The sequence below is a fragment of the Plodia interpunctella genome, chromosome 24, assembly GCF_027563975.2.
Source record: "Plodia interpunctella isolate USDA-ARS_2022_Savannah chromosome 24, ilPloInte3.2, whole genome shotgun sequence".
Taxonomy (NCBI): domain Eukaryota; kingdom Metazoa; phylum Arthropoda; class Insecta; order Lepidoptera; family Pyralidae; genus Plodia; species Plodia interpunctella.
The window spans coordinates 1,163,406-1,187,968 of record NC_071317.1 but is presented as its reverse complement, the minus strand read 5'-3'; the positions used below and the strand labels follow the sequence as shown (position 1 = coordinate 1,187,968).

The 24,563-nt window shown below is 33.9% G+C and overlaps 2 protein-coding genes across 3 annotated transcripts in view; one reads left to right on the top strand and one right to left on the bottom strand.

The window, feature by feature from the left end:
- Positions 1-1,949: 1,949 nt before the first annotated feature.
- The window catches only part of Octalpha2R (alpha2-adrenergic-like octopamine receptor), a 398,792-nt gene continuing 376,178 nt past the window's right edge, over positions 1,950-24,563 (bottom strand). Inside the window, exons 5-9 of one of the 2 annotated variants that reach the window (XM_053763725.1) lie at positions 11,738-11,887; positions 10,977-11,074; positions 9,323-9,461; positions 6,394-6,469; positions 1,950-6,306 (exon numbers count right to left, since the gene is read on the bottom strand). In XM_053763725.1, the coding sequence (XP_053619700.1) occupies positions 5,894-6,306; positions 6,394-6,469; positions 9,323-9,461; positions 10,977-11,074; positions 11,738-11,887 (876 nt within the window). In that variant the 3' untranslated portion in view covers positions 1,950-5,893. Of the gene's footprint in view, positions 6,470-9,322; positions 9,462-10,976; positions 11,075-11,737; positions 11,888-24,563 lie in introns of both variants that reach the window. The other variant, XM_053763722.1, reaches the window with a different exon arrangement.
- LOC128680515 (coiled-coil domain-containing protein 63-like) overlaps positions 21,904-24,563 on the top strand; it is a 410,628-nt gene continuing 407,968 nt past the window's right edge. The window contains exon 1 of the mRNA XM_053763721.1: positions 21,904-21,913. The gene's annotated coding sequence lies outside the window, so the exon portion shown is untranslated. The remainder of the gene's footprint in view (positions 21,914-24,563) is intronic.

The following is a 24,563-nucleotide window of genomic DNA, read 5'->3' as shown; positions in this document are numbered from 1 at the left end:
CTTCCTTCCAAATTTCTAGCTAAAAGTCCAAACTATAAATTCGGTTAGATCGGCGGCGCGCAAGGTGGTTTACAAGTACAAGTATTTTTTTTTGACTCTCTCTATAAGATACGATTTATTAAATTTCTTAAAAGTAGACCTGTTATCTGAATTTCTAACAGTAGTAGTTTCTAATAGGTTTGATAATCTATTTGTCCATCTGTGCCAATGCAGCACCAAAAGCGGAAGCGGTGGTGGTGTAATGATTAAGACGGGCGTCTTAAAGGGCGCCTGTGGATCGAAAGGTCTCAGGTACATATCCTACTCGTGCCATATGAGTTTGTATACCAATCTGACTCATATATAGTAGTTTTCATAGACCACCACTTGCTTCCTGTGAAAGAAAACATCGTGAGGAAATCTGCACACTGGTGGACTGGTGGAGTTTAGTTCACTAGTGTGTATGCGACTAACTGCCGCTAGATGGCGGGTAGTCGTGTCAAATGTCTATGGCGACTTGAATAAAATCTGACATCAGAGTTAGCAATAACACACTATATGATGCTGATGAGTTCCAAAACGGTTGGACCGATGTTGATCTAGTTTTTAACGCCCGACGACACCCGGTGGGGAGTTAAGTGTAACGTGTCTGCGTGTATGTCGTAGCAGCCAAACGGCTAAACCGATTTTGATCTGGTATTTTTTTAATTTGATATTGAATATAATCGAGAATGATCTTTGCTAAGTTTTTTCCAAATTTTAAATTTGTAAAATATTTTTAAGATTTGTCTTTAATAAATTGTACACTAATTTTAATAAAATTACTATTAATAGCATTATTTTTTATGAAGTATTTTAAAATATGACTTAAGACAATGAGGGTGTTACGTTATTATAATGTTATTATACTTACTCCCGAGGCTGTGACGCCGCGCGAGTAAAAACAATCCCAGTATTAGAAAGCGCCCGTATCAGAGTAAAAACAATCCCAAAAATTGCTGTGATCTACATTCGGTTCCTTTACGTTAATCCTGGTCGAGAATGCTATTGTTGCCAAGGAGTCATCATTTAAGAGATTGGTCATATTTCAAGGCGGGACCACAAGCCAATATATAATGAAATTGATATACAAAAGTATTCAGTAAATAAAACTATAAATAAAGATTAAAATTTGTATATTTGGTACTTCGTATATTTTTAATTTACATTTGAGTCGATAAGAATTTCAATAGTTATCGTATAATCTTAGACGAATATAATTATATTAATTATATATATATAATAATAATAATATATTTATTTAGTAAGAACATTACAAACATAACATTCCGAATTTAAAAAAATTATAATACTTAACAAATTTAGATAGATTACAATGTAGTATAAATAGTTTTTATTTTTATTTAGAACAATGTTTATTGAACAAGTAAGTAGCTAGTTGTAATAAAGTTAAGTTAAGAATATTCTATATTTATACGTAATTGTAATGTAATTGTTTATATATTATTTAAAATTTACGAAACATTCTAAACGGTTATTTTATTTTAATAAGAAACTCTGGCATTTTTAATGTACACAAAATTTAAAACTGTACAAAAAACCTGTATATTTCAATTTTTTTATTATTAATAAATACTTATATATCATTACGATTTGTCACTCAGGATAAAATTATTGCATTTAATTTAACTAATCAATATTATTTTAACAATACTTGCGAGAGAGCACAATATTGTAAAAACTTTAGTTAAATACTTTTTGGTATAAACCAAAAAATATTTGAAATAGAACTTACACCAAAAGCAAGGGCTCAGTGCATAGTGGTGTTGTTCTAGATATTCTTAAGTTTTCCGCATTATCAACTTAACATTAATAACTATTATTAAAATATGTGGTAACTATTACAACCATAAAAAAAAATGTTGAACAATAATCGTGCGAAAACAATTCTACGAAGTTTGTGTTACTTAAAAAAAAAAAAAACATATATTATATGCATAAATTTAATTATATTTATTTTAATTAGATCACACACACGCTGGAAGACTATATGAAAACGTTAATAGGAAAACAAAACAAATAGACATGCTTTTACTATTGCTCCAAACTTCAATACAATAAGTTACTTATTTTAAAACTATATTTCTAAAACAGCAATGGTGTTGCAAAGTTATTAATTAATTAATTAATTATTATATTAATATATATTCATCTACTTAATTCTAAAGTATTATTAAAAAGTTACAACGCATAGTCTAGATTACACCGATTTAGAATTAAATTGTCGTTGTTGTTTTTTTTAATATATATATATATTTATTATATATTTTGGAATTGGAAATATGTACATAATGAATGTACATTTATAATAGGTTGAAAAGATATTTATTAACTATGATCAGTCGTAGGAATAGTTGATATTAAAAGGAAAGTTCAGCATTATATTCTAATCATAAGTATGCTTTTGATTTTAATCAATAAAAATCTAATCGCTTATCAAGTTATAGATATATAATTGAACAGAAAAACATATTCTTTTCTACGATTTGGAAGGAACTTGACAGTTCGCTAAATGAGACGTATACGTATAGGTTATATAATAATATGGATTATTGGATAATATTTATTCATAAGATTAGAAATATAATTAGAAAAATTTACATGAAGTATATTTGGTGTTCTTTTGGTTTAATTAGTTTCATTATCGTCTACTATACATCTTAATGTACATAAGTACAATATTTACATATATTCGAAAGACAAAAAAAAAAAAAAACTGGACGATAATCGCGACCAGCGCTTACAAATAATATCAGTTATTAATTGGAAACAATTTGTAAAGAAATATACTACATATTTATTAAACGTATATTTAGTAAGATACGTAAATATATATAATTAAGTGCATTTTATTGTTGAATAGTGCTCGATTGATAGGCACAGAGGCACAGTCATTTTTATTATTGTTTACAGTTTACCCTACTGATGACTGGACATATTGTAAACATAAAATTAATTTGCAATTGTTATAATAAAATTACTGCCAATAAATATTACCTAAACCTCTATTATCTAAAATTTAAATACTATCTTTTTCATTCACCGCAATGCAAACTATATTAAATTATGTATTTAAATTTTATCGGAAGTTAAAATTTTGGAATACAGCTAATGGTTTACAATGGTAATTAAATACCTATAGTATTTAATTTATTATAACTTTTAAAGAAAAATATAAATTTATCTCCTAGTATAACTACTTATATAAAAAAAATTAAGTGATTGGTATTATTGTTAGAAATGATTACATTACGTCCAGCCTACTACACCTCAACTTTACAATGATTTTAATCTGTTTGGTGAAAATGTATGAATGAATTCAGTGATTAGTGTTCAGTATGTCTTTTCATAAAATAATTAAAATTATTTATTCTCATTATATCTTTGATATTCTACAGGACGACATAGATTTTAGATATTAGAACCAGTACTAGGATTTAGTAGTGAATTCTATTATGAAAACCTTTGTATTTACTTTTATTTATGGAATATACAATTCATCCATCCTTTAAATAAAATGTTTGAAAATAATAACGTTATAGAAAAACATCTAAAATCTCTTAATTTTGTAAATAAAATGATGACCACGTGATTTCTTAAAGCTTTAACTAACAATATTCATGTTTATGTGATAATAATATTGATTTTCTTGTTTTAATTTGTATACGTTAATTCTTCTATATTTGTATGAAAAGACAATACTTCAAAAAGTTTTGAATATGTGTGACTTGTTCTTAGGTATCTTAGGACATCACAATTTAGCAAAGAATTAGACAAAAAACTACAATTATTTGTACATATCTTAAGCGTATAGGTCTGGAAGGGTGTCGGAAATATGAAAGTATGTATTTTCGACACAACATATATTTGTTTACAACATTATATGTTAGAAAATTCTAAAATATATACTCTTATATTCCGCGATAGTCACTAGCTTTCAATGCAATTCTAAATATAAATAAGCTATGTTTTTTTTTTCAATGTTTTATTTAAAGCTATGAAATTCCTTTAGTAATATGTTACAGTGTTTAAAGGAATTTTATAATTACTATATAATGTTTCAAATCCGTCAGTGTTGCAGTTTAGTATTTATTTCTAAATAATCTATGGTTTCGCTACGAATATTAAAAAAATCTACTACAAATAAATCAATTTTATTTCTTTACAATTCAATTTTTTAGAGCAAATTATTATTTTGATCGTGTTATGTATAGAACCAGTATTTTTTGGTAAAAAATAAATATACTTAATATTGTTTATTTGTTACTTTTTATTAATATTGATTAATAATTGTGTCTTTCAAACTTTTTATTAATTCAAATAAAAGTTTTTACTTAACTTACATAATAAATCAAAATCATTAAAATTCAAGCATTTTTTTATATTATTAAACTCATTTTAATGTGTATATAAGCCAATATCGTCATTTTTTTTATTATTAATAAAAAAATATATATTTGATTGAATATTTTTTGTAAAATACTGATTCTTTATATAAAGCGACTGATACAATATCTAATAAAATCTAAACACAGTAACAAGCGCACCTAAGACGTCACAAGGTTACAATAATGCATTTAGGTTATAAGTTGTGTAGTAATTAACTAGTATATATCTTCCAGTGGTCCAAGGCTGAAGTTATATGAATTTGTAGTTGAAAATCCTGGCACATACTTTACTATTTTAGACTTTTCGATTGGGATACTGACCCGTGTTCACGGAATAATTAAATCAGGTAGGTAAACAATATCAGTAACTGATGTAAATAACACTATGCAAATGTTTTTTAATCGATTGGCTGGCATGGATTTAGTACCTACCTACTTACCATGGTCCTAGTAAGTACTTCGTTATACGGAATACCTAAAATTCCATGATTGTCTGTAATGTATACTGAAAGTGACGTTGATTACCAACGTTTTAAAAAAAATATGTATTTATGTCCAATTCAAATAAAGATTTTTATTTTCATACCAATTACACATGAAATCATTTTAATATTAATAATGTAGATTTAAGAATTACTTCCGTTTTAATTTTATCGGTAAATACATTAATTTAACCGTATTTTTATTGTTTAAGTATTTGGAATACATTTTATTCGGAATTTATTATCTATATATTTGACCAAAAATTCACAAAGCACAAAATATATCCTGCGTGACCGTAAAAATATTTCAAAGTAATTTTATAATCACTATAGAAGTCTGTTTGGGCATATTTATGACTACATACAATAATAATATTCACAAGACTTAGCATAAACCTTTATTTATTTATTTTAGCTGACGTTTCAACGATTTCGCAGTCGCCGTGGTCATGAACAGACAGATTATTTGCGATGTGAAGCTAAGTAGCTCAACCTAGTATACAAATGGTTGTGCTAATAGGAACAGGTCCCTTTTATATATTTATTAACATAGCTATGTATATATAAGCGCGAAAAACTTAGACGACCTTGGTGGCGCAGTGGTAAAGTTCTTGCTACTGAACCGAGAGGTCCCGGGTTCGATCCCCGTTCGGGTCATGATGGAAAATGATCTTTTTCTGATTGGCCCCGGTCTTGGATGTTTATTTATATATGTATTTGTTATAAAATATAGTATCGTTGAGTTAGTATCCCATAACACAAGTTTCGAACTTACTTTGGGGCTAGCTCAATCTGTGTCATTTGTCCCTATTTATTTATTTATTATTTATTTATTTATTTATATAACTTCAGCCAAAGAAACCTAGCATATCACAAATTGAATGAAGATGATTAACGAGCATTGTAAAGACCTGGTGCTGCCCTCCTCTGAGCTAACAAGATGCGGTTAGCAACGCACCTATAGCAGCACAGGTAAGCCAAACATCACTTGAACAATATCCTCCGAAAGGCCCTCCTAAAGTCCTTATTGAAAATCGTGTAAATCACTGGATTCAACACCGAATTCATGTATCCCAACCAGAACGCTATCGCGAACGCGTTCGGCGGTATCACGCACATCCTACACGCAGCTTTAAGTATATACAGGAAGAAAAATGGCAGCCAACATGCTATAAAACTGCCCATAATTAAGCCTAATATTAAAGTAGCTCTTTTCTCTTTCTTTCTTGCTAATCTCTTCTTCTCTCTTTCGGGATCGCGCGGTTTATGCGGTTTAGGGAGTGCAGGTTCGAGTTCCGATTTGGACCGCTGTGCTTTTTCCTGTCGTCTGTCGGACTTTTTGAAGATGCGCAGTTTAAGGGGCTTGACGCCTCCACAGCGGCTTACGACTCCGGAATCTGAGGAAGAAGGTTCTAGTTCAGAGACCATGTCAGCGTCTACGGCCACGCTTGGAGCTCGACACCTTTGCTGCAGTTGTAGCTCACCGTTTACGGACAAGGTGGAGCTTCTGTGTGGACATGATGCCAGGGGGTTCTTTGTTACTTGCGCTGATGTTACCACCTGTGGGAACAAGATAATGACGCATGAGATTCGCGAGTGAAAGTCAAAGATTCAAAGTGTGATCAAAAGTTGTGTCGTAATAGGTACATGAATCCTTTTAAAAATTTAAATACTCTGGAAATATTTTTTTTTATTTAGCATTGTAAAAAATGTTATCAAATCAAAATCAAACCATTTATTCAGAAATAAAGATTCTCAAAGGCAATTTTTCACGTCATAATATAAATTAAAGAATGTTTACCAAAGCTATAAACTAGTAGAATTTCGGAACGATCACTGCCGAGAAGAAATGCCAAAAGAAACAAATTTTTCAACAGGCCAATCATGCCAGAAGGGCTTATAATTTTTGTTATAAATAAATATATTACATAAATATAATATAGTACCTACATTATATAGCAAGTAAAATTCATCAATTGATTGCCAACGAGAGACCACAAAGTGCTAAGTTCTACACTATTAATTACTAGCTATATACCGCGGGAACAGTAATTTTTACTTGATGAAAGGTACCCTATGTCTTTCTCCATACTTCAAACTACACGTATGGAAAACGCCAAGATTGGTTGAGTAGATAGAGCGTGAAGAGGGTAACAAACAAACAAACATACTTTCGCATTTATAATATTAGTATTTTGTACTGAAATAAAATGAATATATAACGTTTAGACGTACATTGCCGGTTTTTCGTTGCAGTAAATAAAAGCTCACATACAAACAATTTAATGTTCATACATTCGCGTTGGCATGTGTCGGAGTTCGGCGTTAGTATGGAGCCGACCTAATATTCAAAAATGTCATCACAAATTCGCAGGTTGTATGCCGTCTTCCTATCTCTCGCATGCACTCAACGTTTTAGGGCATAATTCCACTAGGCTCTAGGTACAATAGTATGAGTACAGAATCACGACAACACAGAATGTGGGTTATTTCATTTAAAACAGCAAAAAAAAATCAATTTACTTTACTCTTTTATATAAGACTAGATGTTGCCCGGCTTCGCTCCCCTGAGAATTTTGAGATAAAAATATAGGCTATAGCAATCTTTTATAATGTGCCTTTCTAATGGTGAAATAATTTTTAAAATCGGTTCGGTAGTTTCGGAGATTACCCGCCTCAAACATACGAACTCACAAAGTCATAAACGCTTACCTCTTTAAATGATAGTATAGACTAGCTTTTGTCCGCAGCTTCGCCCGCGTGAATTTCATTGTAAAATTTCGGTCATTCTTTAAGAAAAATGATGAAGAGTATGTTTACCAATTTTCAGCTTTTTATTTTGAAATTTGTATTAAGTTCCATACAATCTTTCACCCCCTCTTGAAGGCGTTGAGGGTTAATTTTCAGAAAATCTGAAACACGTTTTCATGAATTTGTTGTAAACAACCAAAATCAATTTTCAAGTCACTAACTTTAATGGTGTAGAACTTTCATATAAACGGTTTTCACCCCTCTCACAGAATGAAAATCTCGCAGAATTTCCAAAAATCCTTTCTTAGTGCTCACCTACACTCCCCAGGGAACCTACATGCCAAATTTCAGCTTCCTACGCCCAGTAGTTTCGGCTGTACGTTGTCAGTCAGTCAGTCACTCACTCAGTAACGGATACGTTTTATGTTATATTGATGATAATTAATTTATTAAGTATTTTTGATAATATGAGTAATTTTTATGTAGACAAAACCTTCTGTGTACAAGTAAGTTACAGTAATATCTTCATACAGAATTGAACAGCTAGCAAATATGGCCCGTGTGTGGTTGTTGTGATACCACAAAGTAACAAATTAACCATATTTTTTATGATTATTATTGAATATCAGCTGCTAATGCTATGTTTCCCTTACTCACCTCGCACGACATCTTATTCTACGGCAGAACACAAATTAACAATTAACTATCTAGTCTTTGGCTAAGTTTTTGACATGACACAAGTTTTAATAAAATTCCCTCGGTTTCAAAAAATATATAGTTTTTTTCTATGGCGATATCCATCTAAATGTTACATAGTCTTGAGCATTTACTGAATGAAGTGCTACATCTGTGCCTATTTTTATTTTGTGTTTCGGTCTTTGTTTACTGTGTACACATTAGTTTCTTTCTGCAGTGTCAAATTTTGTTTAATTAAATTTAAAATCAATTTAAAACAATTTTACCGCGTCGATCGTCTGAATTCCAAATTAGAGTTTCACAGACACTTTTTCACGTCAAATTTTATATTAATAGTAATTTGGATGTCGTACGAGGCGAATAAAAGTTCACATGGCTTTGTCATCTGCTGGGCAACAACATTGCCAAAGGGGGTTGTAAAGTCACAATCAAAAATTTTATGATTCTAGACTTCATGGCGTCACAGCCCCGAAAGAAACTAGAGAGAAGAACGTGAAAAATATCGTTAGTATAGTTTAACTATTACTTTAGTATCTTGGCCTACTGGTTTGCTATAAGATGTACTCTCTAATCTCTGGATCTTATCACGATCCCTAAACTAATTACATTGGGATTACTGACTGGCGACGTCTGCAGGTGATGAGGGACGGGCCAAATTATCATTAACTTCGAAATGCCTTTGAATTTCGTTAATTCATTCGACGTTTTACAAACATTATCACTACATATAAAAACTAAATCAAAAATGTATGTAAACCCCGACTCCGAAAGTCGCTGGCTGGCATCCTCTCAATTGCTAGATAAGAGTTGACGGTTTCCAAATGGCTTAACGCACGTTTGCCAACATAGCTCAGAACACTCTCGGTTATCTTTTTAATAAAAAAAAAAAAAAACTATATCAAAATCGGTACAACCGCTCCTCAGAACGCGTAGCAAATCATTGGAATCAGAGCTTTATCTGCTTACCTTTAGGGTGTGTTTTCCTTCTTCAGGCGGGGGCGGCAGTGTGTCCCCCGCTTCACTTGTGGAGATGTCAGATGCAAGGTCACAGGTCACTGTAGGTATTTGAACTTGCGGTGTTTCTATAGTTGATATCTGGCTTTCGCTGGAAATACAAAATTTAAATTTAAATATTTAATAACTAATATACTATACTAATATTTAGATGAAAATAATTCGCAAAAAACAATATTTTTTTTTCTTGATTCTACAAGATTGATGTTAAATAAAAGGACAAGGATTTCGAAAAGATATAATAATCATGTTGCCAATGAACTTGACAAAATACGAAATTAAAAATCCCCTTTTCGGGTAGAAATTAGCAAGCTTTTCTAACTAATTCGGTTCAACAAATAGTTTCATTATTATTCTCAAGTTTAAAACTTCACCAGACAATTTCATTAATGACATGTTTGTACCATGCTTACAGCTATAAACCATTCGGTCATTCATTCATTCACTTCAGGAAAAGCCACGATGCCAAGCGTTATAAACCAAGCCACTCCCGAGGGATGTAAGATTAGGAAGGCTGCCAGAGGAATAACAACGAACGCACCCGGCGGCCTCCAAGCCCAAGATCGTATGTGTGTTCCCGTCCGTCTACATTGAGATATATTTTAATTATTATATATATTTTTATTAGCTTTTGCCCAAATCAAATCATTTATTCAGATATTAGGTCATAACAAGCACTTTTTCACGTCATATTCTAAATTAAATGATATTTACCAAAGCTACAAACTACTAGCATTTCGGAACGACCACTGCTGAGAAGAAATGCCGAAAGAAACTCATTAAAACATTGTTAGTCCCTATCATGCCTGAAGTGCTTACCATTTTTTAAATATAAATTTATGTATAATTTTTTTTATAAGTAATAATAACTATGTAAGTACACAGATTAGTATATAGTCAAAAGGTATACCTACTGAAACATATTATGATTGTGATCGAGTGCTGATGAAAAAAATAATTAAAAACGAAAAACTCTTAAGAGATCGGGCTGAATTTTCCCACGGGTACAGTAATATTTCCAGGATGAAAGATACCTTCTCCATAGGTTACTTCAAATTACATCCCTATTTTTGAAATCGCTTTGGTAGTTTCGGAGATTAACCGCCTCAAACATACAAACTCACAAACGCTTACCTCTGTATAATATTATAATCTGTATAATATTTTAAAGCGTTTTCCGTAGTAAAGCAACTCATTCATTCATATCAAGTGTGTTATTGCTAACATTGGTGTGATGCCTGCACACACACACTGTTTTCGATTCTCCAAAAACAAATCATTTATTCAGAAATTCCCTGTCTGTCACATCTTTCGTAATTTTTCTATACCCGTCATGCAGTCAATTTACAGTTATTACTAACTTGACAACAATAACTTTTATCCAAGACCCAGGTCAATCTGAAAAAGATAATTTTTTCATCTTGAGCTGACCGGGGATCGAACCCGGGGCCTCCAGGTTATCCATAATGACCACTAGGCCACAGGTGTCGGCCAGAGAGGAGAAAGAAATTTAGGTGCTCATTTATGTAACAGTTTATATACATAGAGATACAAATAAGAGACATACAGTAAATACGGGAGTAAATACTATAATGCAGGTACTTACCCATTATTATTGGTACTCAGATGACCCGCTGGCATCGGATGGGTGACCGGCATCGGACGCGTGCCCTTCGGGTTGGTAAAGCTCGTCTGCTGCTCGTTCTGTGATGAAATAATTTATAATTCTTTATTAGTCAGATCATAAAATACATAATTTGCTAGTAGAACTCACAAAGCTAATGGGACCTACATTCCTATCGCGAGTTTTAGTGGAAAAACAATATGTATATCACAAAAACACTGCAAAACTTGTAGTGCTTTTATGAAATTCAAGAAACGAATAGCACATTTACAGTACGCATCATTGCCATAGTTATTACTACGCTTAATTTAGGAAGGATTGTCGTTGTCGCAATGAGAGACTGAACATCACAATATTGTATAATTTATTTCAGTTTTTCTTTACGTCACGTTGTCTTCTCTCAAATGGTCATAAGCGTATATATGCTGCCTTGCTCAGTATTATGAAAATATCAGTAAATATACTTTCTACTATAAAACAATAGACTTAAACATGGCACGACGAATCTTTTGTCCGCTGTTTCGCTCGCGTAAATTTCCCACGGCAACAGTAATTTTTCCGGGATGAAAGGTGCCCTATGTCCTTCGCCATACTTCGAAATAGATGTATGCGAAAGTTCAAGGAGATTGATTGAATAGACAGAGCTTGAAGAGGTAACAAACTTTATAATATTAGTCATGATAAGATCACTTTGGTAGCCCTGGATCAAGCTGTATTATAAAGTAATCAGCGAAGAGACTTACAGGTCTAGGTCTAGGGTTCTTCCTGATCCCCCTCCGAGCTCTGGCCTTGGCTGCGAAGTATATCCTAATGTACACGAACACCATGATGCAGGAAGGTATGTAGAAGCTGCCCAGAGCCGAGTACACCACGTAGCCGATGTCATCTGACACCTGGGGACAAGAAGGACAGATAAATAAATTTATTGCTCTCCTGTAACACACGCTATACAAAAAGATAATAAAACAAATTTAAAACTAATCTTAAAACTAAACATACTTGTATGTGCCACAGAAGCACAAAAGGTAGCAGCTCAGCTTAAAGTTACCCCGAAGGATAAACACTGATTTTCAGCTGCCACCCTCATGAGAAGATCGTACGTGGATTAGATTAGCACTGGAACACGTTAATAAAAAGGATGAAGAAGGTTGACGTAGGAGAGTCTATGCTCAGTGGTGGGCAGATATGAGCTGAGATATTGTTGGGGATGAATTAGTTATTATGGTAAATTTATTATCTGGTAGTGACGAGATTTTGAGTGTTTATGTAGATAAACATTGGCTGGTGTATATCTACATAAACACTCACGCATTGATCACGGCCTCATTTATATTCAACAAAGAAGGACTATTGATTAGAAGCTATGAAATTTGGAAAACCACGTCAAAGTTTTCGATTTGTAAAGTTGATGTAGAAAACAATCTAATAAATAAAATTTTTTTAGAAAACCTCTGAGAGTTTATCATAAATTACCTTGATAAACCAAAAACCAATTTGGAAGAAAATGATTAAACTCGTGCAAAATATAACAATACAAAAATCATTTGACCCAAAAAACAAAGCGTCAGATTTCCCTAAATAGCTGTCAAAAATCTGTAATTACATTTAAAAGACGCAATTAAAGACGCAGAAACGCAAAGGACCACTAAGTAAATGACATTTACCGACCCAATGGGTCACAAAAACCCAGCACCTCCACCATTGGGTGAAAAACCGGCTAAAACTGGTCTGTTTGCATAAAACAAGATACAGCCCAATAGATTTTTAGAAGTCTCAAACGAAAAGTCAGTCTGCTTCCCATATCCTTTCCATCTTTGGCTATATCTGACATCTTGTTTTGAACTTTATGTCCAAAGTTGGAGGGTTTAATTTCCTTTTCGTGTCGTTTGTTGATTAAATTGTTAATAAAGGGTCATTATAACAGTAAACCGGGCTGAAGTGTTCGAAAGAAATCCAAGCTAGGGGGAGTAGGTAAGTGACGTTTTGAATTTTTTATCTGTTCTTTTCTTTTGTGTTGTCAGGTTTTGGTGTTTAGAAGGAAAAGATGAGAATAAACTACCCAAAATGAAATATGTAATGGGTTATTTATTTAATTTATTGTGATAAATTGCAAAAAAATATGTACCAACAAAATCGCCATGTAGTGTTCTCTATCAGTCAAACATTGAGACCAATGAAATAATAATGTCTACGTAAAAATACGTGGTCTAAATAAATATTAGATGAATTTCCATGCCTTCTTCACGAATACTTATAATCGAAAAACCCCAGAAGGAACATTTATATTTATTCATATCATACTTACATGGAAACTTTTGAAACATAACGTGCGTAAAAAGTAAGCACTTTCAATATAATTCCATTATGTTGCCACAACAAAGTTTTTAAATTTTTCGTGATCAAAAGTTGTCGCCCATCTGTCCTTGTGTAAGTTGAACAAGTTAATTTAAGTTTCGTCACACTTTTTCATTGTTTTTAAGCAGCATTTGTTTTGGAAGTGAAATTGAGGACGGTGTTTCCAACACTTGCCTTAGCTTATTTGATATTTTCGACTGGAAACGTTTTGTTAAAAAAGACTTGCCCTGTTATTTATAAAAAAGTCAAAGCATACTTTAAGCTAAAGTATTATGTTTTGTCACTATCGCACTTAATGTTTGAAATTTGCAGAAAGAGCACAAACACACATTAGCTTAAAATACGATTTTACGAGAAGAACAAGGTTATATGTTAAAATTCTCGAGATGTTCAAAGAATTTACATTGGTTTCTCTACTTTATATTAATTATAATGTTGGACAGGAAATTGTAAAATTTGTAAATAAAAATCACAGATTTAGCAAGGACCCCGCGCGCGAGAAAAGTGTTTGACATTGCACGTCACTTGTACTTCCATCATGTAACAACTTCAAAATTGTCACTTTCTATTAAATCTGAATATTAAATTCCTAAGATACAGTATGTAGTAGTTTTACTTTAGGGCAGGACATCAGCATTTTTACAATTATTATCAATCTACGTTTCATCGTTACAAGTGAGGGCGCCACTGGACCTAAGGTAAACGTCAAAGTGACCCACTGTCACTCGATCATGAGACCTCAGAGCGGGTCCGATCGGTCATCGCGGTCCGGGACTACTTTTCATACTTATCTTGGCTAATATTTCAAAGGGCCCATTCAAAACGCACAATGGAGTCGAGATTAAATTCTTTGAAAAGAGGTTTCCAAATAAGAGTTATTCTGTGGGATAAGATAAGAGCGATAGGCAATTATAATTATATAGCTTTCATTTATATACTAAACAATTAGGTACCTATTAAAGCGCTCGCATACATTTTTTGTTTGTTTTGACGACCTCGGTGGCGCAGTGGTAAAGTGCTTGCCTCTGAACCGAGAGGTCCCCGGTCGAGTCATGATGGAAAAAGATCTTTTTCTGATTGGATGTTTATCTATATATGTATTTATTATAAAATATATTATCGTTGAGTTAGTATCCCATAACACAAGTCTCGAACTTACTTTGGGGCTAGCTCAATCTGTGTAATTTGTCCTTATATATTTATATATTATTTATTTGTTTCCCAGACGTTTCGGACCTTGTTACAAAGTTTTTAATACACCTGTTGTTTAGTATATAATTATGCAGAGCGAAAGTTTCCAACTAGCTTTCATTTATTTGAAGCGGTGGTGGTCCAGTGGTTAAGACTGTCCACATGTGATCAAAAGGCCCAGGTTTGAATCCTACTCGTCAATGATTTTTCATAGACCACCACTTGCTTCCGGTGAAGGAAAACATCGTGAGGAAACTTGTACTCTAGATAACAATATTATCAGCTTTTGTTCTATAATCCTACAAAGTTCAAATTATCCGCGTCGCTCAGTTTCCGTGACAATCTGGATCGGCTCCCGACGACGGAATCTCGGTTTACTGCACTGGAATTATTTATTTGTCACGCGTTGAATGCAATAAGGTCTCTCTGAAGACTATATACGATTATTTTTTAAAATACTTTTCATTACATGACTCAGATTAATATTACGTGTGTGGCATAAGTAAAATTCGATCCCAGGTTCGAATTATGGTGTAAAATGAAAATTATAATTAGCAAAATCAAAAATTCGTGGACGATAAAAACCTGATACAGAAATACGCTGTAAGCTTCAAAATTGTGCCAATTGCATATGAATTCTGCTGAAAAGATGAATATTTCCAATCGGGTTGAACAAGCGGAGACAGGTAGATAATATATGAGGATTACACATGAGTCCAGGTCAGGGGATAGCTCTCCCATTGTTAGGGGGATTGAGGACACAGCAGGTTCCCAGATTTCACCAAATTAAAAGCGAAAAAGAAATCTTATTTACTGACATTTTTTAATTTATATCTTAAGTTTTATATATCGTTTACTTTTTATGTACTTCCTTACATTCCAACAGTGGAAGCGGTGGTGGTGTAATGGGTAAGACGCCCGCCTGTGGATCGAAAAGTCCCAGGTTCGAATCCTACTCGTGCCACATGAGTTTGTATACCAATCTGACCCATGTATAGTAGTTTTCATCGACCACCACTTGCTTCCGGTGAAGGAAAACATCGTGAGGAAACCTGCACACTGGTTGATTCTTATTAACTTATGTGTGAAATGCAGAAGGCAATGGCAAATCACTCCATTAATAATGCCAAGGAAGTTGTTGTGTATGTTTCATTCCACGTAATTCCACGTAACTCCTAGGTATTAGTATCACTGAACCTTCGATAGATGAAGCTAGCTCATTACTAGTAAAATTAAATAGTGAAACAGCAATCTTGGGCATCTATCGGCCCTGCGCCTTCCTAAACTTTACAAAATTCACACAATCACTTAATAACGTTCTGGATAGCCTAAAGAATTACAAAAATATTGTAATCATCGGAGATATTAATATAGACATATTGCCAACCCGTCTGGACGAGGAAAACGATGATTACCTTAACATCCTGGCCCTTCATGGCCTTCTACCAACCCATACATTTCCTACCAGATACGAAGAAAGCCGAAAAAGCTGCCTCGATCACGCCTTTTTAAAATCTTCCCTGCAAGCCCATTCCTTCGTTATTGAAAACACAATAACAGATCATTATTCTGTTTTACTGGCCTTAGACATTAATAAAACAATTTTACCTAAACCTACAAAAACTCGAGTTGACCATCAAAATTTAACACACTCGCTGCTAACCACAGATTTTTCCCCTTTACTCGACTCAACCGACCCAAATTTTGCAGCTAACTATCTAATTAACACACTTAAAGATCTTATTTCCTTACACACTACTACACTCGTTCCAGCCCGTCATAGAATATTAAAGCCATGGATTACTCCTGGACTACTTAGGTGTATTCGCAATAAAAATAAGTTGCATAAAAAACTCTTAAGAGATCCTACCAACATGACACTTCGCACAACTTATGTAAGATATCGCAAATTTTGTAACGCCACCATAAAATCGGTAAAAAGAACTTTCGAAAAAGAGACTATTAAAAAAGCCGGCAACAATTCCAAGGCCTTGTGGAAAGCTGTCAAGAGAGTTACTAATTTAGAAAAATCCCCTTCTACGTCTAGTGACCTACTTGATTGTAAACCCACTTTTGAGACTTCTCTAAATCATGTTAATTCTTACTTTGTCAATGTCGGTAAATCTCTTGCAGAAAACATAAGAAGTCAGATCAACTCTACTGCTACTTCCCCTACATCTCCCTACTGTAAAACTAATACATCCCTGAATTCTTTTGTTCTTCTTGACACATCAGCTGAAGAGGTAGAAAATATTATAGATTCTTTAAGAGACGACTGCGCTGTTGGCTGGGATGATGTCTCTTCATCATTTATAAAACGTAACAAAAAAATATTAACTCCCCTTATCACCCACATCTGCAATATCTCCCTATCCTCCGGTATCTTTCCGTCAGCTTTCAAGAAAGCTGTAATCCACCCCATATATAAAAGTGGAGCGAAAGATCTTCCTAGCAACTACCGGCCTATATCCATTCTCCCGGCTCTTTCTAAAATTCTAGAGCGCCTCATTAATATCCGGCTCAAATCTTACCTTGAAGCGCATTCCATCCTCTCCACTAACCAATATGGCTTTCGCACAGGAAGATCTACAAACGACGCTGTTAATGAGTTGACTGACACTATAGTTAGAAATCTTGATAAGGGTAACAAGTGCGCAGGCCTGTTTTTGGATTTTTCCAAGGCCTTCGATACCGTCTCGATCTCTAACCTCCTGAAAAAGCTGGATTCTATAGGTGTAAGAGGTACTCAACTGAAACTCTTCGAAAGCTACTTGACTGATCGATCTCAATGTGTGTCTATAAACAACAAAGTAAGCTCTGACCTTCCCATTCAGTATGGAGTTCCTCAGGGAAGTATCCTGGGCCCCACACTATTTTTAGTCTATATTAACGACCTGTTTTCTCTAAATATTTCTCACTGTAAAGTCATATCTTACGCAGATGACACTGCACTACTATTTTTTGCAAAATCTTGGGAAGATACATACCGTCACGCTCAGATTGGCTTAAACTCTGTTTCAAATTGGCTACTACACAACCTTTTAACACTAAATGTCCAAAAAACCCAACTTATAAACTTCTCTATATATAACTTAGTCTCCCATCGTAATGCTATTGCGAAACTATCAATTACTGCTCACTCACATTTTGACCATAACAACACTTGTTTTTGTACTCCCCTAACTCCTTCTGCATCTGTGAAATACCTAGGTATTGTATTAGACCAAAATCTAAACTTTAGATTACATGTTAATGCTATGGCTGGCAGAATTCGCAAACTAATATATATATTTAAAAAACTAAGACATGTGGCACACCCAAAGATCGTGAAAATGGCTTATATTGCCTTAGGACAGTCGTTACTTACATATTGTATAAGCTCCTGGGGAGGAGCGTGCAAGACCATATTAATTAAACTTGAAAGAGCTCAACGAGCTCTTCTCAAGGTCTGTACCTCCAAACCATTTTTATATCCTACATTCCAACTATACCAATATTGTGAAGTATTATCTGTCCGACAGCTATACATCCTGCGGGTCATTACTCAACAGCACGGGAATACTCGTCATAACCCGAACCTACGTAACCGTCTTGTAGCTACCTCTTCTCTCTTCTCTACGAAATTCGCACATAGATTTCCTTGTTTTACCGGACCCTTTTTATACAACAATGCTCACTCAAAATTAGCTTTGGTAACACTTTCTACCTTCTCTTGTAAAAAATCTATCCATAGTTATTTGTTTTCCCTTAATTACGACGAAACGGAAAATCTTCTACATCCTCTTATCTGATTCGTTATTTATTTATGTTGGTACGTATCTTATGTTTACATGACTTATTTCATATTACACATTACTGTAGATCTTTAAATTTTTACTAATTTTTAACCCTCATTCTGAATGACAAGTTATGCGTCACTCTTTATAATTTAGCTCGTAAGTTCATACTAATCATCCTTAAAACGGTAATCCTTCAGAAAATTGTAATACTAATGAAATGTATGTACCTAATTCTAATTCTAAGCTGTAAGAGCATGGCGCACTGTTACACAGGCTTGAGTCTTTAACAGACGCCAGTCTCCACCAATATTTTCTATGTTTTTTGTAATTTTTCTGTGCCTATGGAGACGAAATAAATACTTTTTACTTTACTTTTACTTTTTACTTTTACGTAATAACCATGACCCTCAGCCATGAGGAATACGACTATGAAGAAGAACATCTCAACGTATTATTAAGATCTTAACTACGTTGTTAATATCTAAGTAATACTATTCTTCGTACTAATATTATAAATGCGAAATACAATAATTTTTTATTGCACAAATTAATTACATAGTACCTATACATAAGTACAAAATGTATTGTCACACGTAGCGTGACATCGTGATATAGATACATTGTGCAAAAGGCATTATCGCTGTAAGCAATTTCTTCTTGACAATCTTTTGGGAAATTGCTAGACGATGAAATATAGTAATGCGACTCGGATTAAATAAATATAAATATATTGAAACAAATAAATACATTAGGACAAATCACACAGATTGATCTAGCCCCAAAGTAAGTTCGAGACTTGTGTTATGGGATACTAACTCAACGATACTATATTTTATAACACATACATATATATAGATAAACATTCAAGATATTTTCTGATTGGCCCGGGAATCAGAAAATAACATTTTCCATCAAGACCCGACCGGGGATCGAACCCGAGACCTCTCGGTTCAGTGGCAAGAACTTTACCACTGCGCCACCGAGGTCGTCAAAAATCCATCAAAAATTCGGTAGGATTAAACTGAAAATTGTAAAAATAGACTTAATATATAAAGTTTGTGAGTATGTGTGCTCTTTCACGTAAAATGTACTGGACGGATTGTTATGAATAATAATAATAATAATAAATTAATTTTATTGCCCATAAACACATAAGGTACACAAAGAATAGAGTTTAGGTACATATGGAGCAAAGGCGGACTTATTGCTCAGCAATCTCTTCCAGCGAACCTTTGAAATGAAATTTGGTAAAAGGGGTAGTAGATTTTACATCGTTCACGTTATTTACTTTTTTAAAATATTTTTTTTTTACTTCAATTTTTCAATTGAAAAAATCCTACCAATTCACGCGCGGCCCGATCTGACGCGATCCGATTGTTGTTCAATTGTTTATCTCCAGGATCGAAGGGTTAAGTTTACTTTTGTTTTTATTTCAATTAATGACATTACCATGTGATTATGTACTGATCGTATATTAAGTTAGTTATTATTCTTTATTGTAAGATCATTGTATCGAAAGAGCGGGCCTCGCCATATACGAGTTTCTTCAAACTTAATTGGCGAGCCCCTGCAACCTACCTTTGTTAACCTATTGATAAAGAATAAAGAATTTTTGAAATATATTTTTTTGAAATATCTTTTATAACTTACTAGCGACTCGCACGGCTTCGCAAGGGTGTTACATCATGCATATAAACTACTTATTATCTTGAACCACTCTATCAATGAAAAAAATCCGCATCAAAATCAGTTGCCTACTTGTATGTAAGATCTAAGCATATATACGGACAGACAGACAGCGGGAATGTATGTATTTATATTATAATAAAAGCGTTCAGGCGTTTAGACTTAATTATCCCATACAATAATCGTCAAGAAAAGGGTCCCTAAATGAAAACATCGCCTTCTCACCATTTACTTTAATTATTGTTCTTAATCTTGACGTATTTTGTGATATTACACTTCAACTTGTTTACTTTCTTTGTTATTTATTTAAAAAAAAAAACAGCAGGTACTTTATTAAGATCACTTGTTATTTTTTTATTATTTGGGAATTGTAAAGTTAGAGTACTAGTTGATTTTTTAAGATTAAGATTAGACCTCGCGAACACAATAACATTTTTACAAAATTGTGAATATTTCAAAAACGACTAAACCGATTTTGATGCCCCATGAACTTAAAAATTCTATTGGCATGTGCTCTACATACCATTTAAATTTCATCAAAATCGCACCAACGGTTCAAAAGTTATCGCGTTACAAACATACATATATACATGCATACATACGTACATTCATACAAAAAATGTATTTTTGCCCCAAGTAGAATGTTAAACCTCGCTCGATTCGTTCGCTCGGTCAATTCGTACATACAAAGACATACATGGCGACTAAGAGACACATGCCTTAACAGCTGATAGGCAACAATAGCATTCTCAAAGAGGGTTGACGTCAAATAGACTTAGATAGGATAAGCCTAGCCGTCTTCAAAATTTAATAGTTGATTTTTGACGCGAACCCTGGGTTTCATGGTGTCATAGCTATGAATGTAACCGAGAACACGCGAGGATTTCAGAGAGAAATCGTTTTAAAAGTATCAGAAATATAGGAGTGAACCCCATGGTCTAGACTAAAAAGTTTTCCATTATATATATAATATTATATATGTAGTATTATATATAGTCTACACAGATTTTGGTGGCCATCGTTTTCAGTCTAGTGAACTGATACCTAATGGAATACTGTAATACTTTGTAATAAAATCCTTTAGCTAGTGCGACTCTGAGAATGTCGGCGAACCTTTCATAGGAAAGGTTCTGTCGTTCAAACGCCGTTCAAACGCCCGATGTCGAAACATTCTGTTGACGAAAATATGTTCGGCTCTTTCTGTCAATTTTAAATTTATAAAGTGCGATAGTGACAAAACATAATATTTCAGCTAGAAGTATGTTTTAACTTTTTATGAATAACTAGATATCGCCCGGGGCTTCGCTCCCGTGGGAATTTTGAAATAAAATATAGCCTATAGCAAACTTGGATAACGTACCATTCTAATGGTTAAAGAATTTTTGAAATCGGTTCGGCAGTTTCGGAGATTACTCGCTTCAAACATACAAACTCACAAACGCTTACCACTTTATCGTAATAGTATATAGATTGGTATATTATTACCAATTACTTACATTACCGATACATACTTACCATTTATATCCAACAAGAGAGTTCCGCTCCATATTTCTCCCCTCATATAAAGTATACACTTAATTCTTATTTCCGCTTTTGTCTTGGCACATTACGCCGCTCTGTTAATGACCAATTTTTGCCGCCAGAGGGCGTCGAAGCGTATCCAAATAGGTTATAATCCCATCGTGGGCGAATATTACCTTTTAAGGTGACATTAATAGTAATTGTCCACATATGAAAGCACTGTCATTCAATCCTTACATTAAAAAAAAGTGCTTTATTTTCTCCAAAACGCTAATGAACATTACAGTGAGACTAATTAAAGAAGTAATGTGTGCTGCAGTATGCTGGAGACTGGTGCCTGATATAGGCGAACCTACGTCACAGCAATTTACTTATGGAATACGTCATATAAAACGCATAAATTTTCGTGCACTGTTGAAATAGGATAGCTATTTTCGCTTCATTTCTTACGGTCACAATAAACGAAATAAAAACCTAGAAGAATAAATCTGTATATTTATAATAATACTACTTTCATGATAAAAGCGATTGACACATTTCCCAAATCACTTCAATTTGTAACTGGTCATGCAGAAAATAATAATGAAAAAAAAACTACGCACGGTTTGCCCAGGACTTTTAACTTGTATCTGGCAACACCACTCAGCCACCTACACCATTAAAATTGCTCACCAAAACGTGACGTCCATAAATTGAATTTGCCACCAGAATGTGTTGAGGTCCGACCAAAAGTGGACTATACCAAAATTGTTCAGTTTAAGCCCTATTAAAACCCATTGGACCGGAACTGAAAACGTCCGGTTTTTGGGCTTCTTTGCCATCTATGTTTGCAACCGAAATTGATTCCTATCCCATGTACAGTCACTTAACCTACATGGAGCTTTTTGTCACGAGAATAAAGACGAATTTGGATTAAATTTGGGTCGGTTGATGTGTTGTTTATTGTACGTATGCTGACTATTGTCTGAGAAAATCGAATTAGGTGGCGTTTTAATTTTGTGGTATTACAGTACACATTTGTGACGCCTGCTTAATGAAATAAATGAATATTAGGACAAATCACACAGATTGAGCTAGCCCCAGAATAAGTTCGAGACATGTGTTATGGGATACTAACTCAACGATACTATATTTTACAACATATATAGATAAACATCCAAGAATTATGAAGATTAATTGGATATTATTCGATCTTTATTAAAATTTTGTGGTTTTGGTTTCGTTATGTTTATACAAGCGGCCCGTCCCGGCTTCGCTCGGGTAAAACCATAATAAAGTATACACCTAAACCTTCCTCCTGAATCACTCTGTCTATTTTAAAAATCCGCATCAAAATTTGTTTCGTAGTTTTAATGATCTAATCATACACAGGGACAGATATCTATCTAAATAGCGGCTATGTTTTTTTATTATCTGTAGTGATATAAAAGTAAAAAAGAAACTCACTAATCACAAAAATTACTATGACTGAACAAATGAATTTTTGCGGGATAGTAGATTGCGACCAGACTAGACTTTTGTAAATTGCAGTGCGAAGAGGGTGAAATAGGGGTTGTTTACTTCGAGATTTTACTTTGATTCTTTTTTATTAACTCGGTAACAAATTCTCGGGATTCAGTATATCTAGTTTTTCAATAAGCTAGATTATTTAAAAATATTATTTTAGTTTCTTTTGAATTACGTTTAGTTTGTTTATTATATTTCAACTTGAGTTTTAGTTTCTACTTTGGTTCAGATAATAATGTTAAAAGTTATCCTATAAATGATTAATTTAGATTATATAAAAAACCAAGAACAGTATGCGACCTAAATTTGAAAATATCCAACTCGCTTGCTGCCAAAAAATTCACAAACTCAACAAAGTTACGCATAACTCAAAAGTTGACTGCGCAATTTATTTTTCACATTTTTCAAAATGGCGGCTAAAAGCATAGACCATTGGTATTATAAGATGACACATGTGTTTACAAACATTTGGAATCGAGGGCTAACTTTTATGAATCAATATTTTTTCTTATCAAATCGTACCCACTAATTTATTTGTCTAACAAATAAACTTGTGATCAAACATTATCTAAGAATCACCGCATAAAAATTAGCTATCAAATAAAAATAAAAAAAACAAATCGGTTTACCCGTTGATGACCTACGCTGCCACGTACACTGACAGACAGACACACTTAGCGGTCAAACTTATAACACCCCTCCTTTTGCGTCAGAAGTTAAAAATTAAGTTAGACGGCCATTAAAAAAAAACCAATTGGTTGTCTGACCAACTTGAATGGGTAAAAACTAAATAACTATATATACCTATAATATTTTCATTTCATTTCCCATAACTCATTTAGTAAGTTAATACAAAACAAAAATGCCGTTTTACAAATAAAAATAATCTTCCAACGTGCCACAGGGAGGCAACGTGCCCAGTATACTGGCAGCGTTGCCCCGTTGTATAGCGAGGCTTACACGCTGAGCAAAAAAGCTGCCAGCCCTCGAGTCTCCCGTTGCCTCCACGAGGCGCGTCGTTATTTCTCTTAAAAATAGCCTTGCTTCAGGACCCCAAGGACCCATCGTTTCAACAGCAAAAGGTAAAAAATAATAATTATCCACCAGACCCATATATTTTCGCATTTTGCCTGCTTCAGCCGCACTAGCCGCCGCGCCGCCATGAAGAGAGGTGGACGGTAAATGTGACGGTGCCAAAGTGTCAACACATGTGGCATCCCAAACCAGGCTCCTTCCCAAGCGCCAAGGGACAAGGGACATACCGTCCGGGCGTTTACCGTCAGCACGGAATATCCCGTTGGGTTCCAAGATTGAGGGGATACCAATCGTTGCCAATGTTCTGCGAATGATATCATTGAGAGATGCATGACGAGGAATTCGCCCTGCACTTCTCACACAAGACAGGCCATGATGGCCGAAACTGTTAACGGCCATACCACATTGACAAATGTGGGGTTGATTTATTTTCGCACCCAAGCGAAGTCCCATAGCCAAGGTAAAAGTGGTTTTGTCTAAAAGAGTGCCTACATGT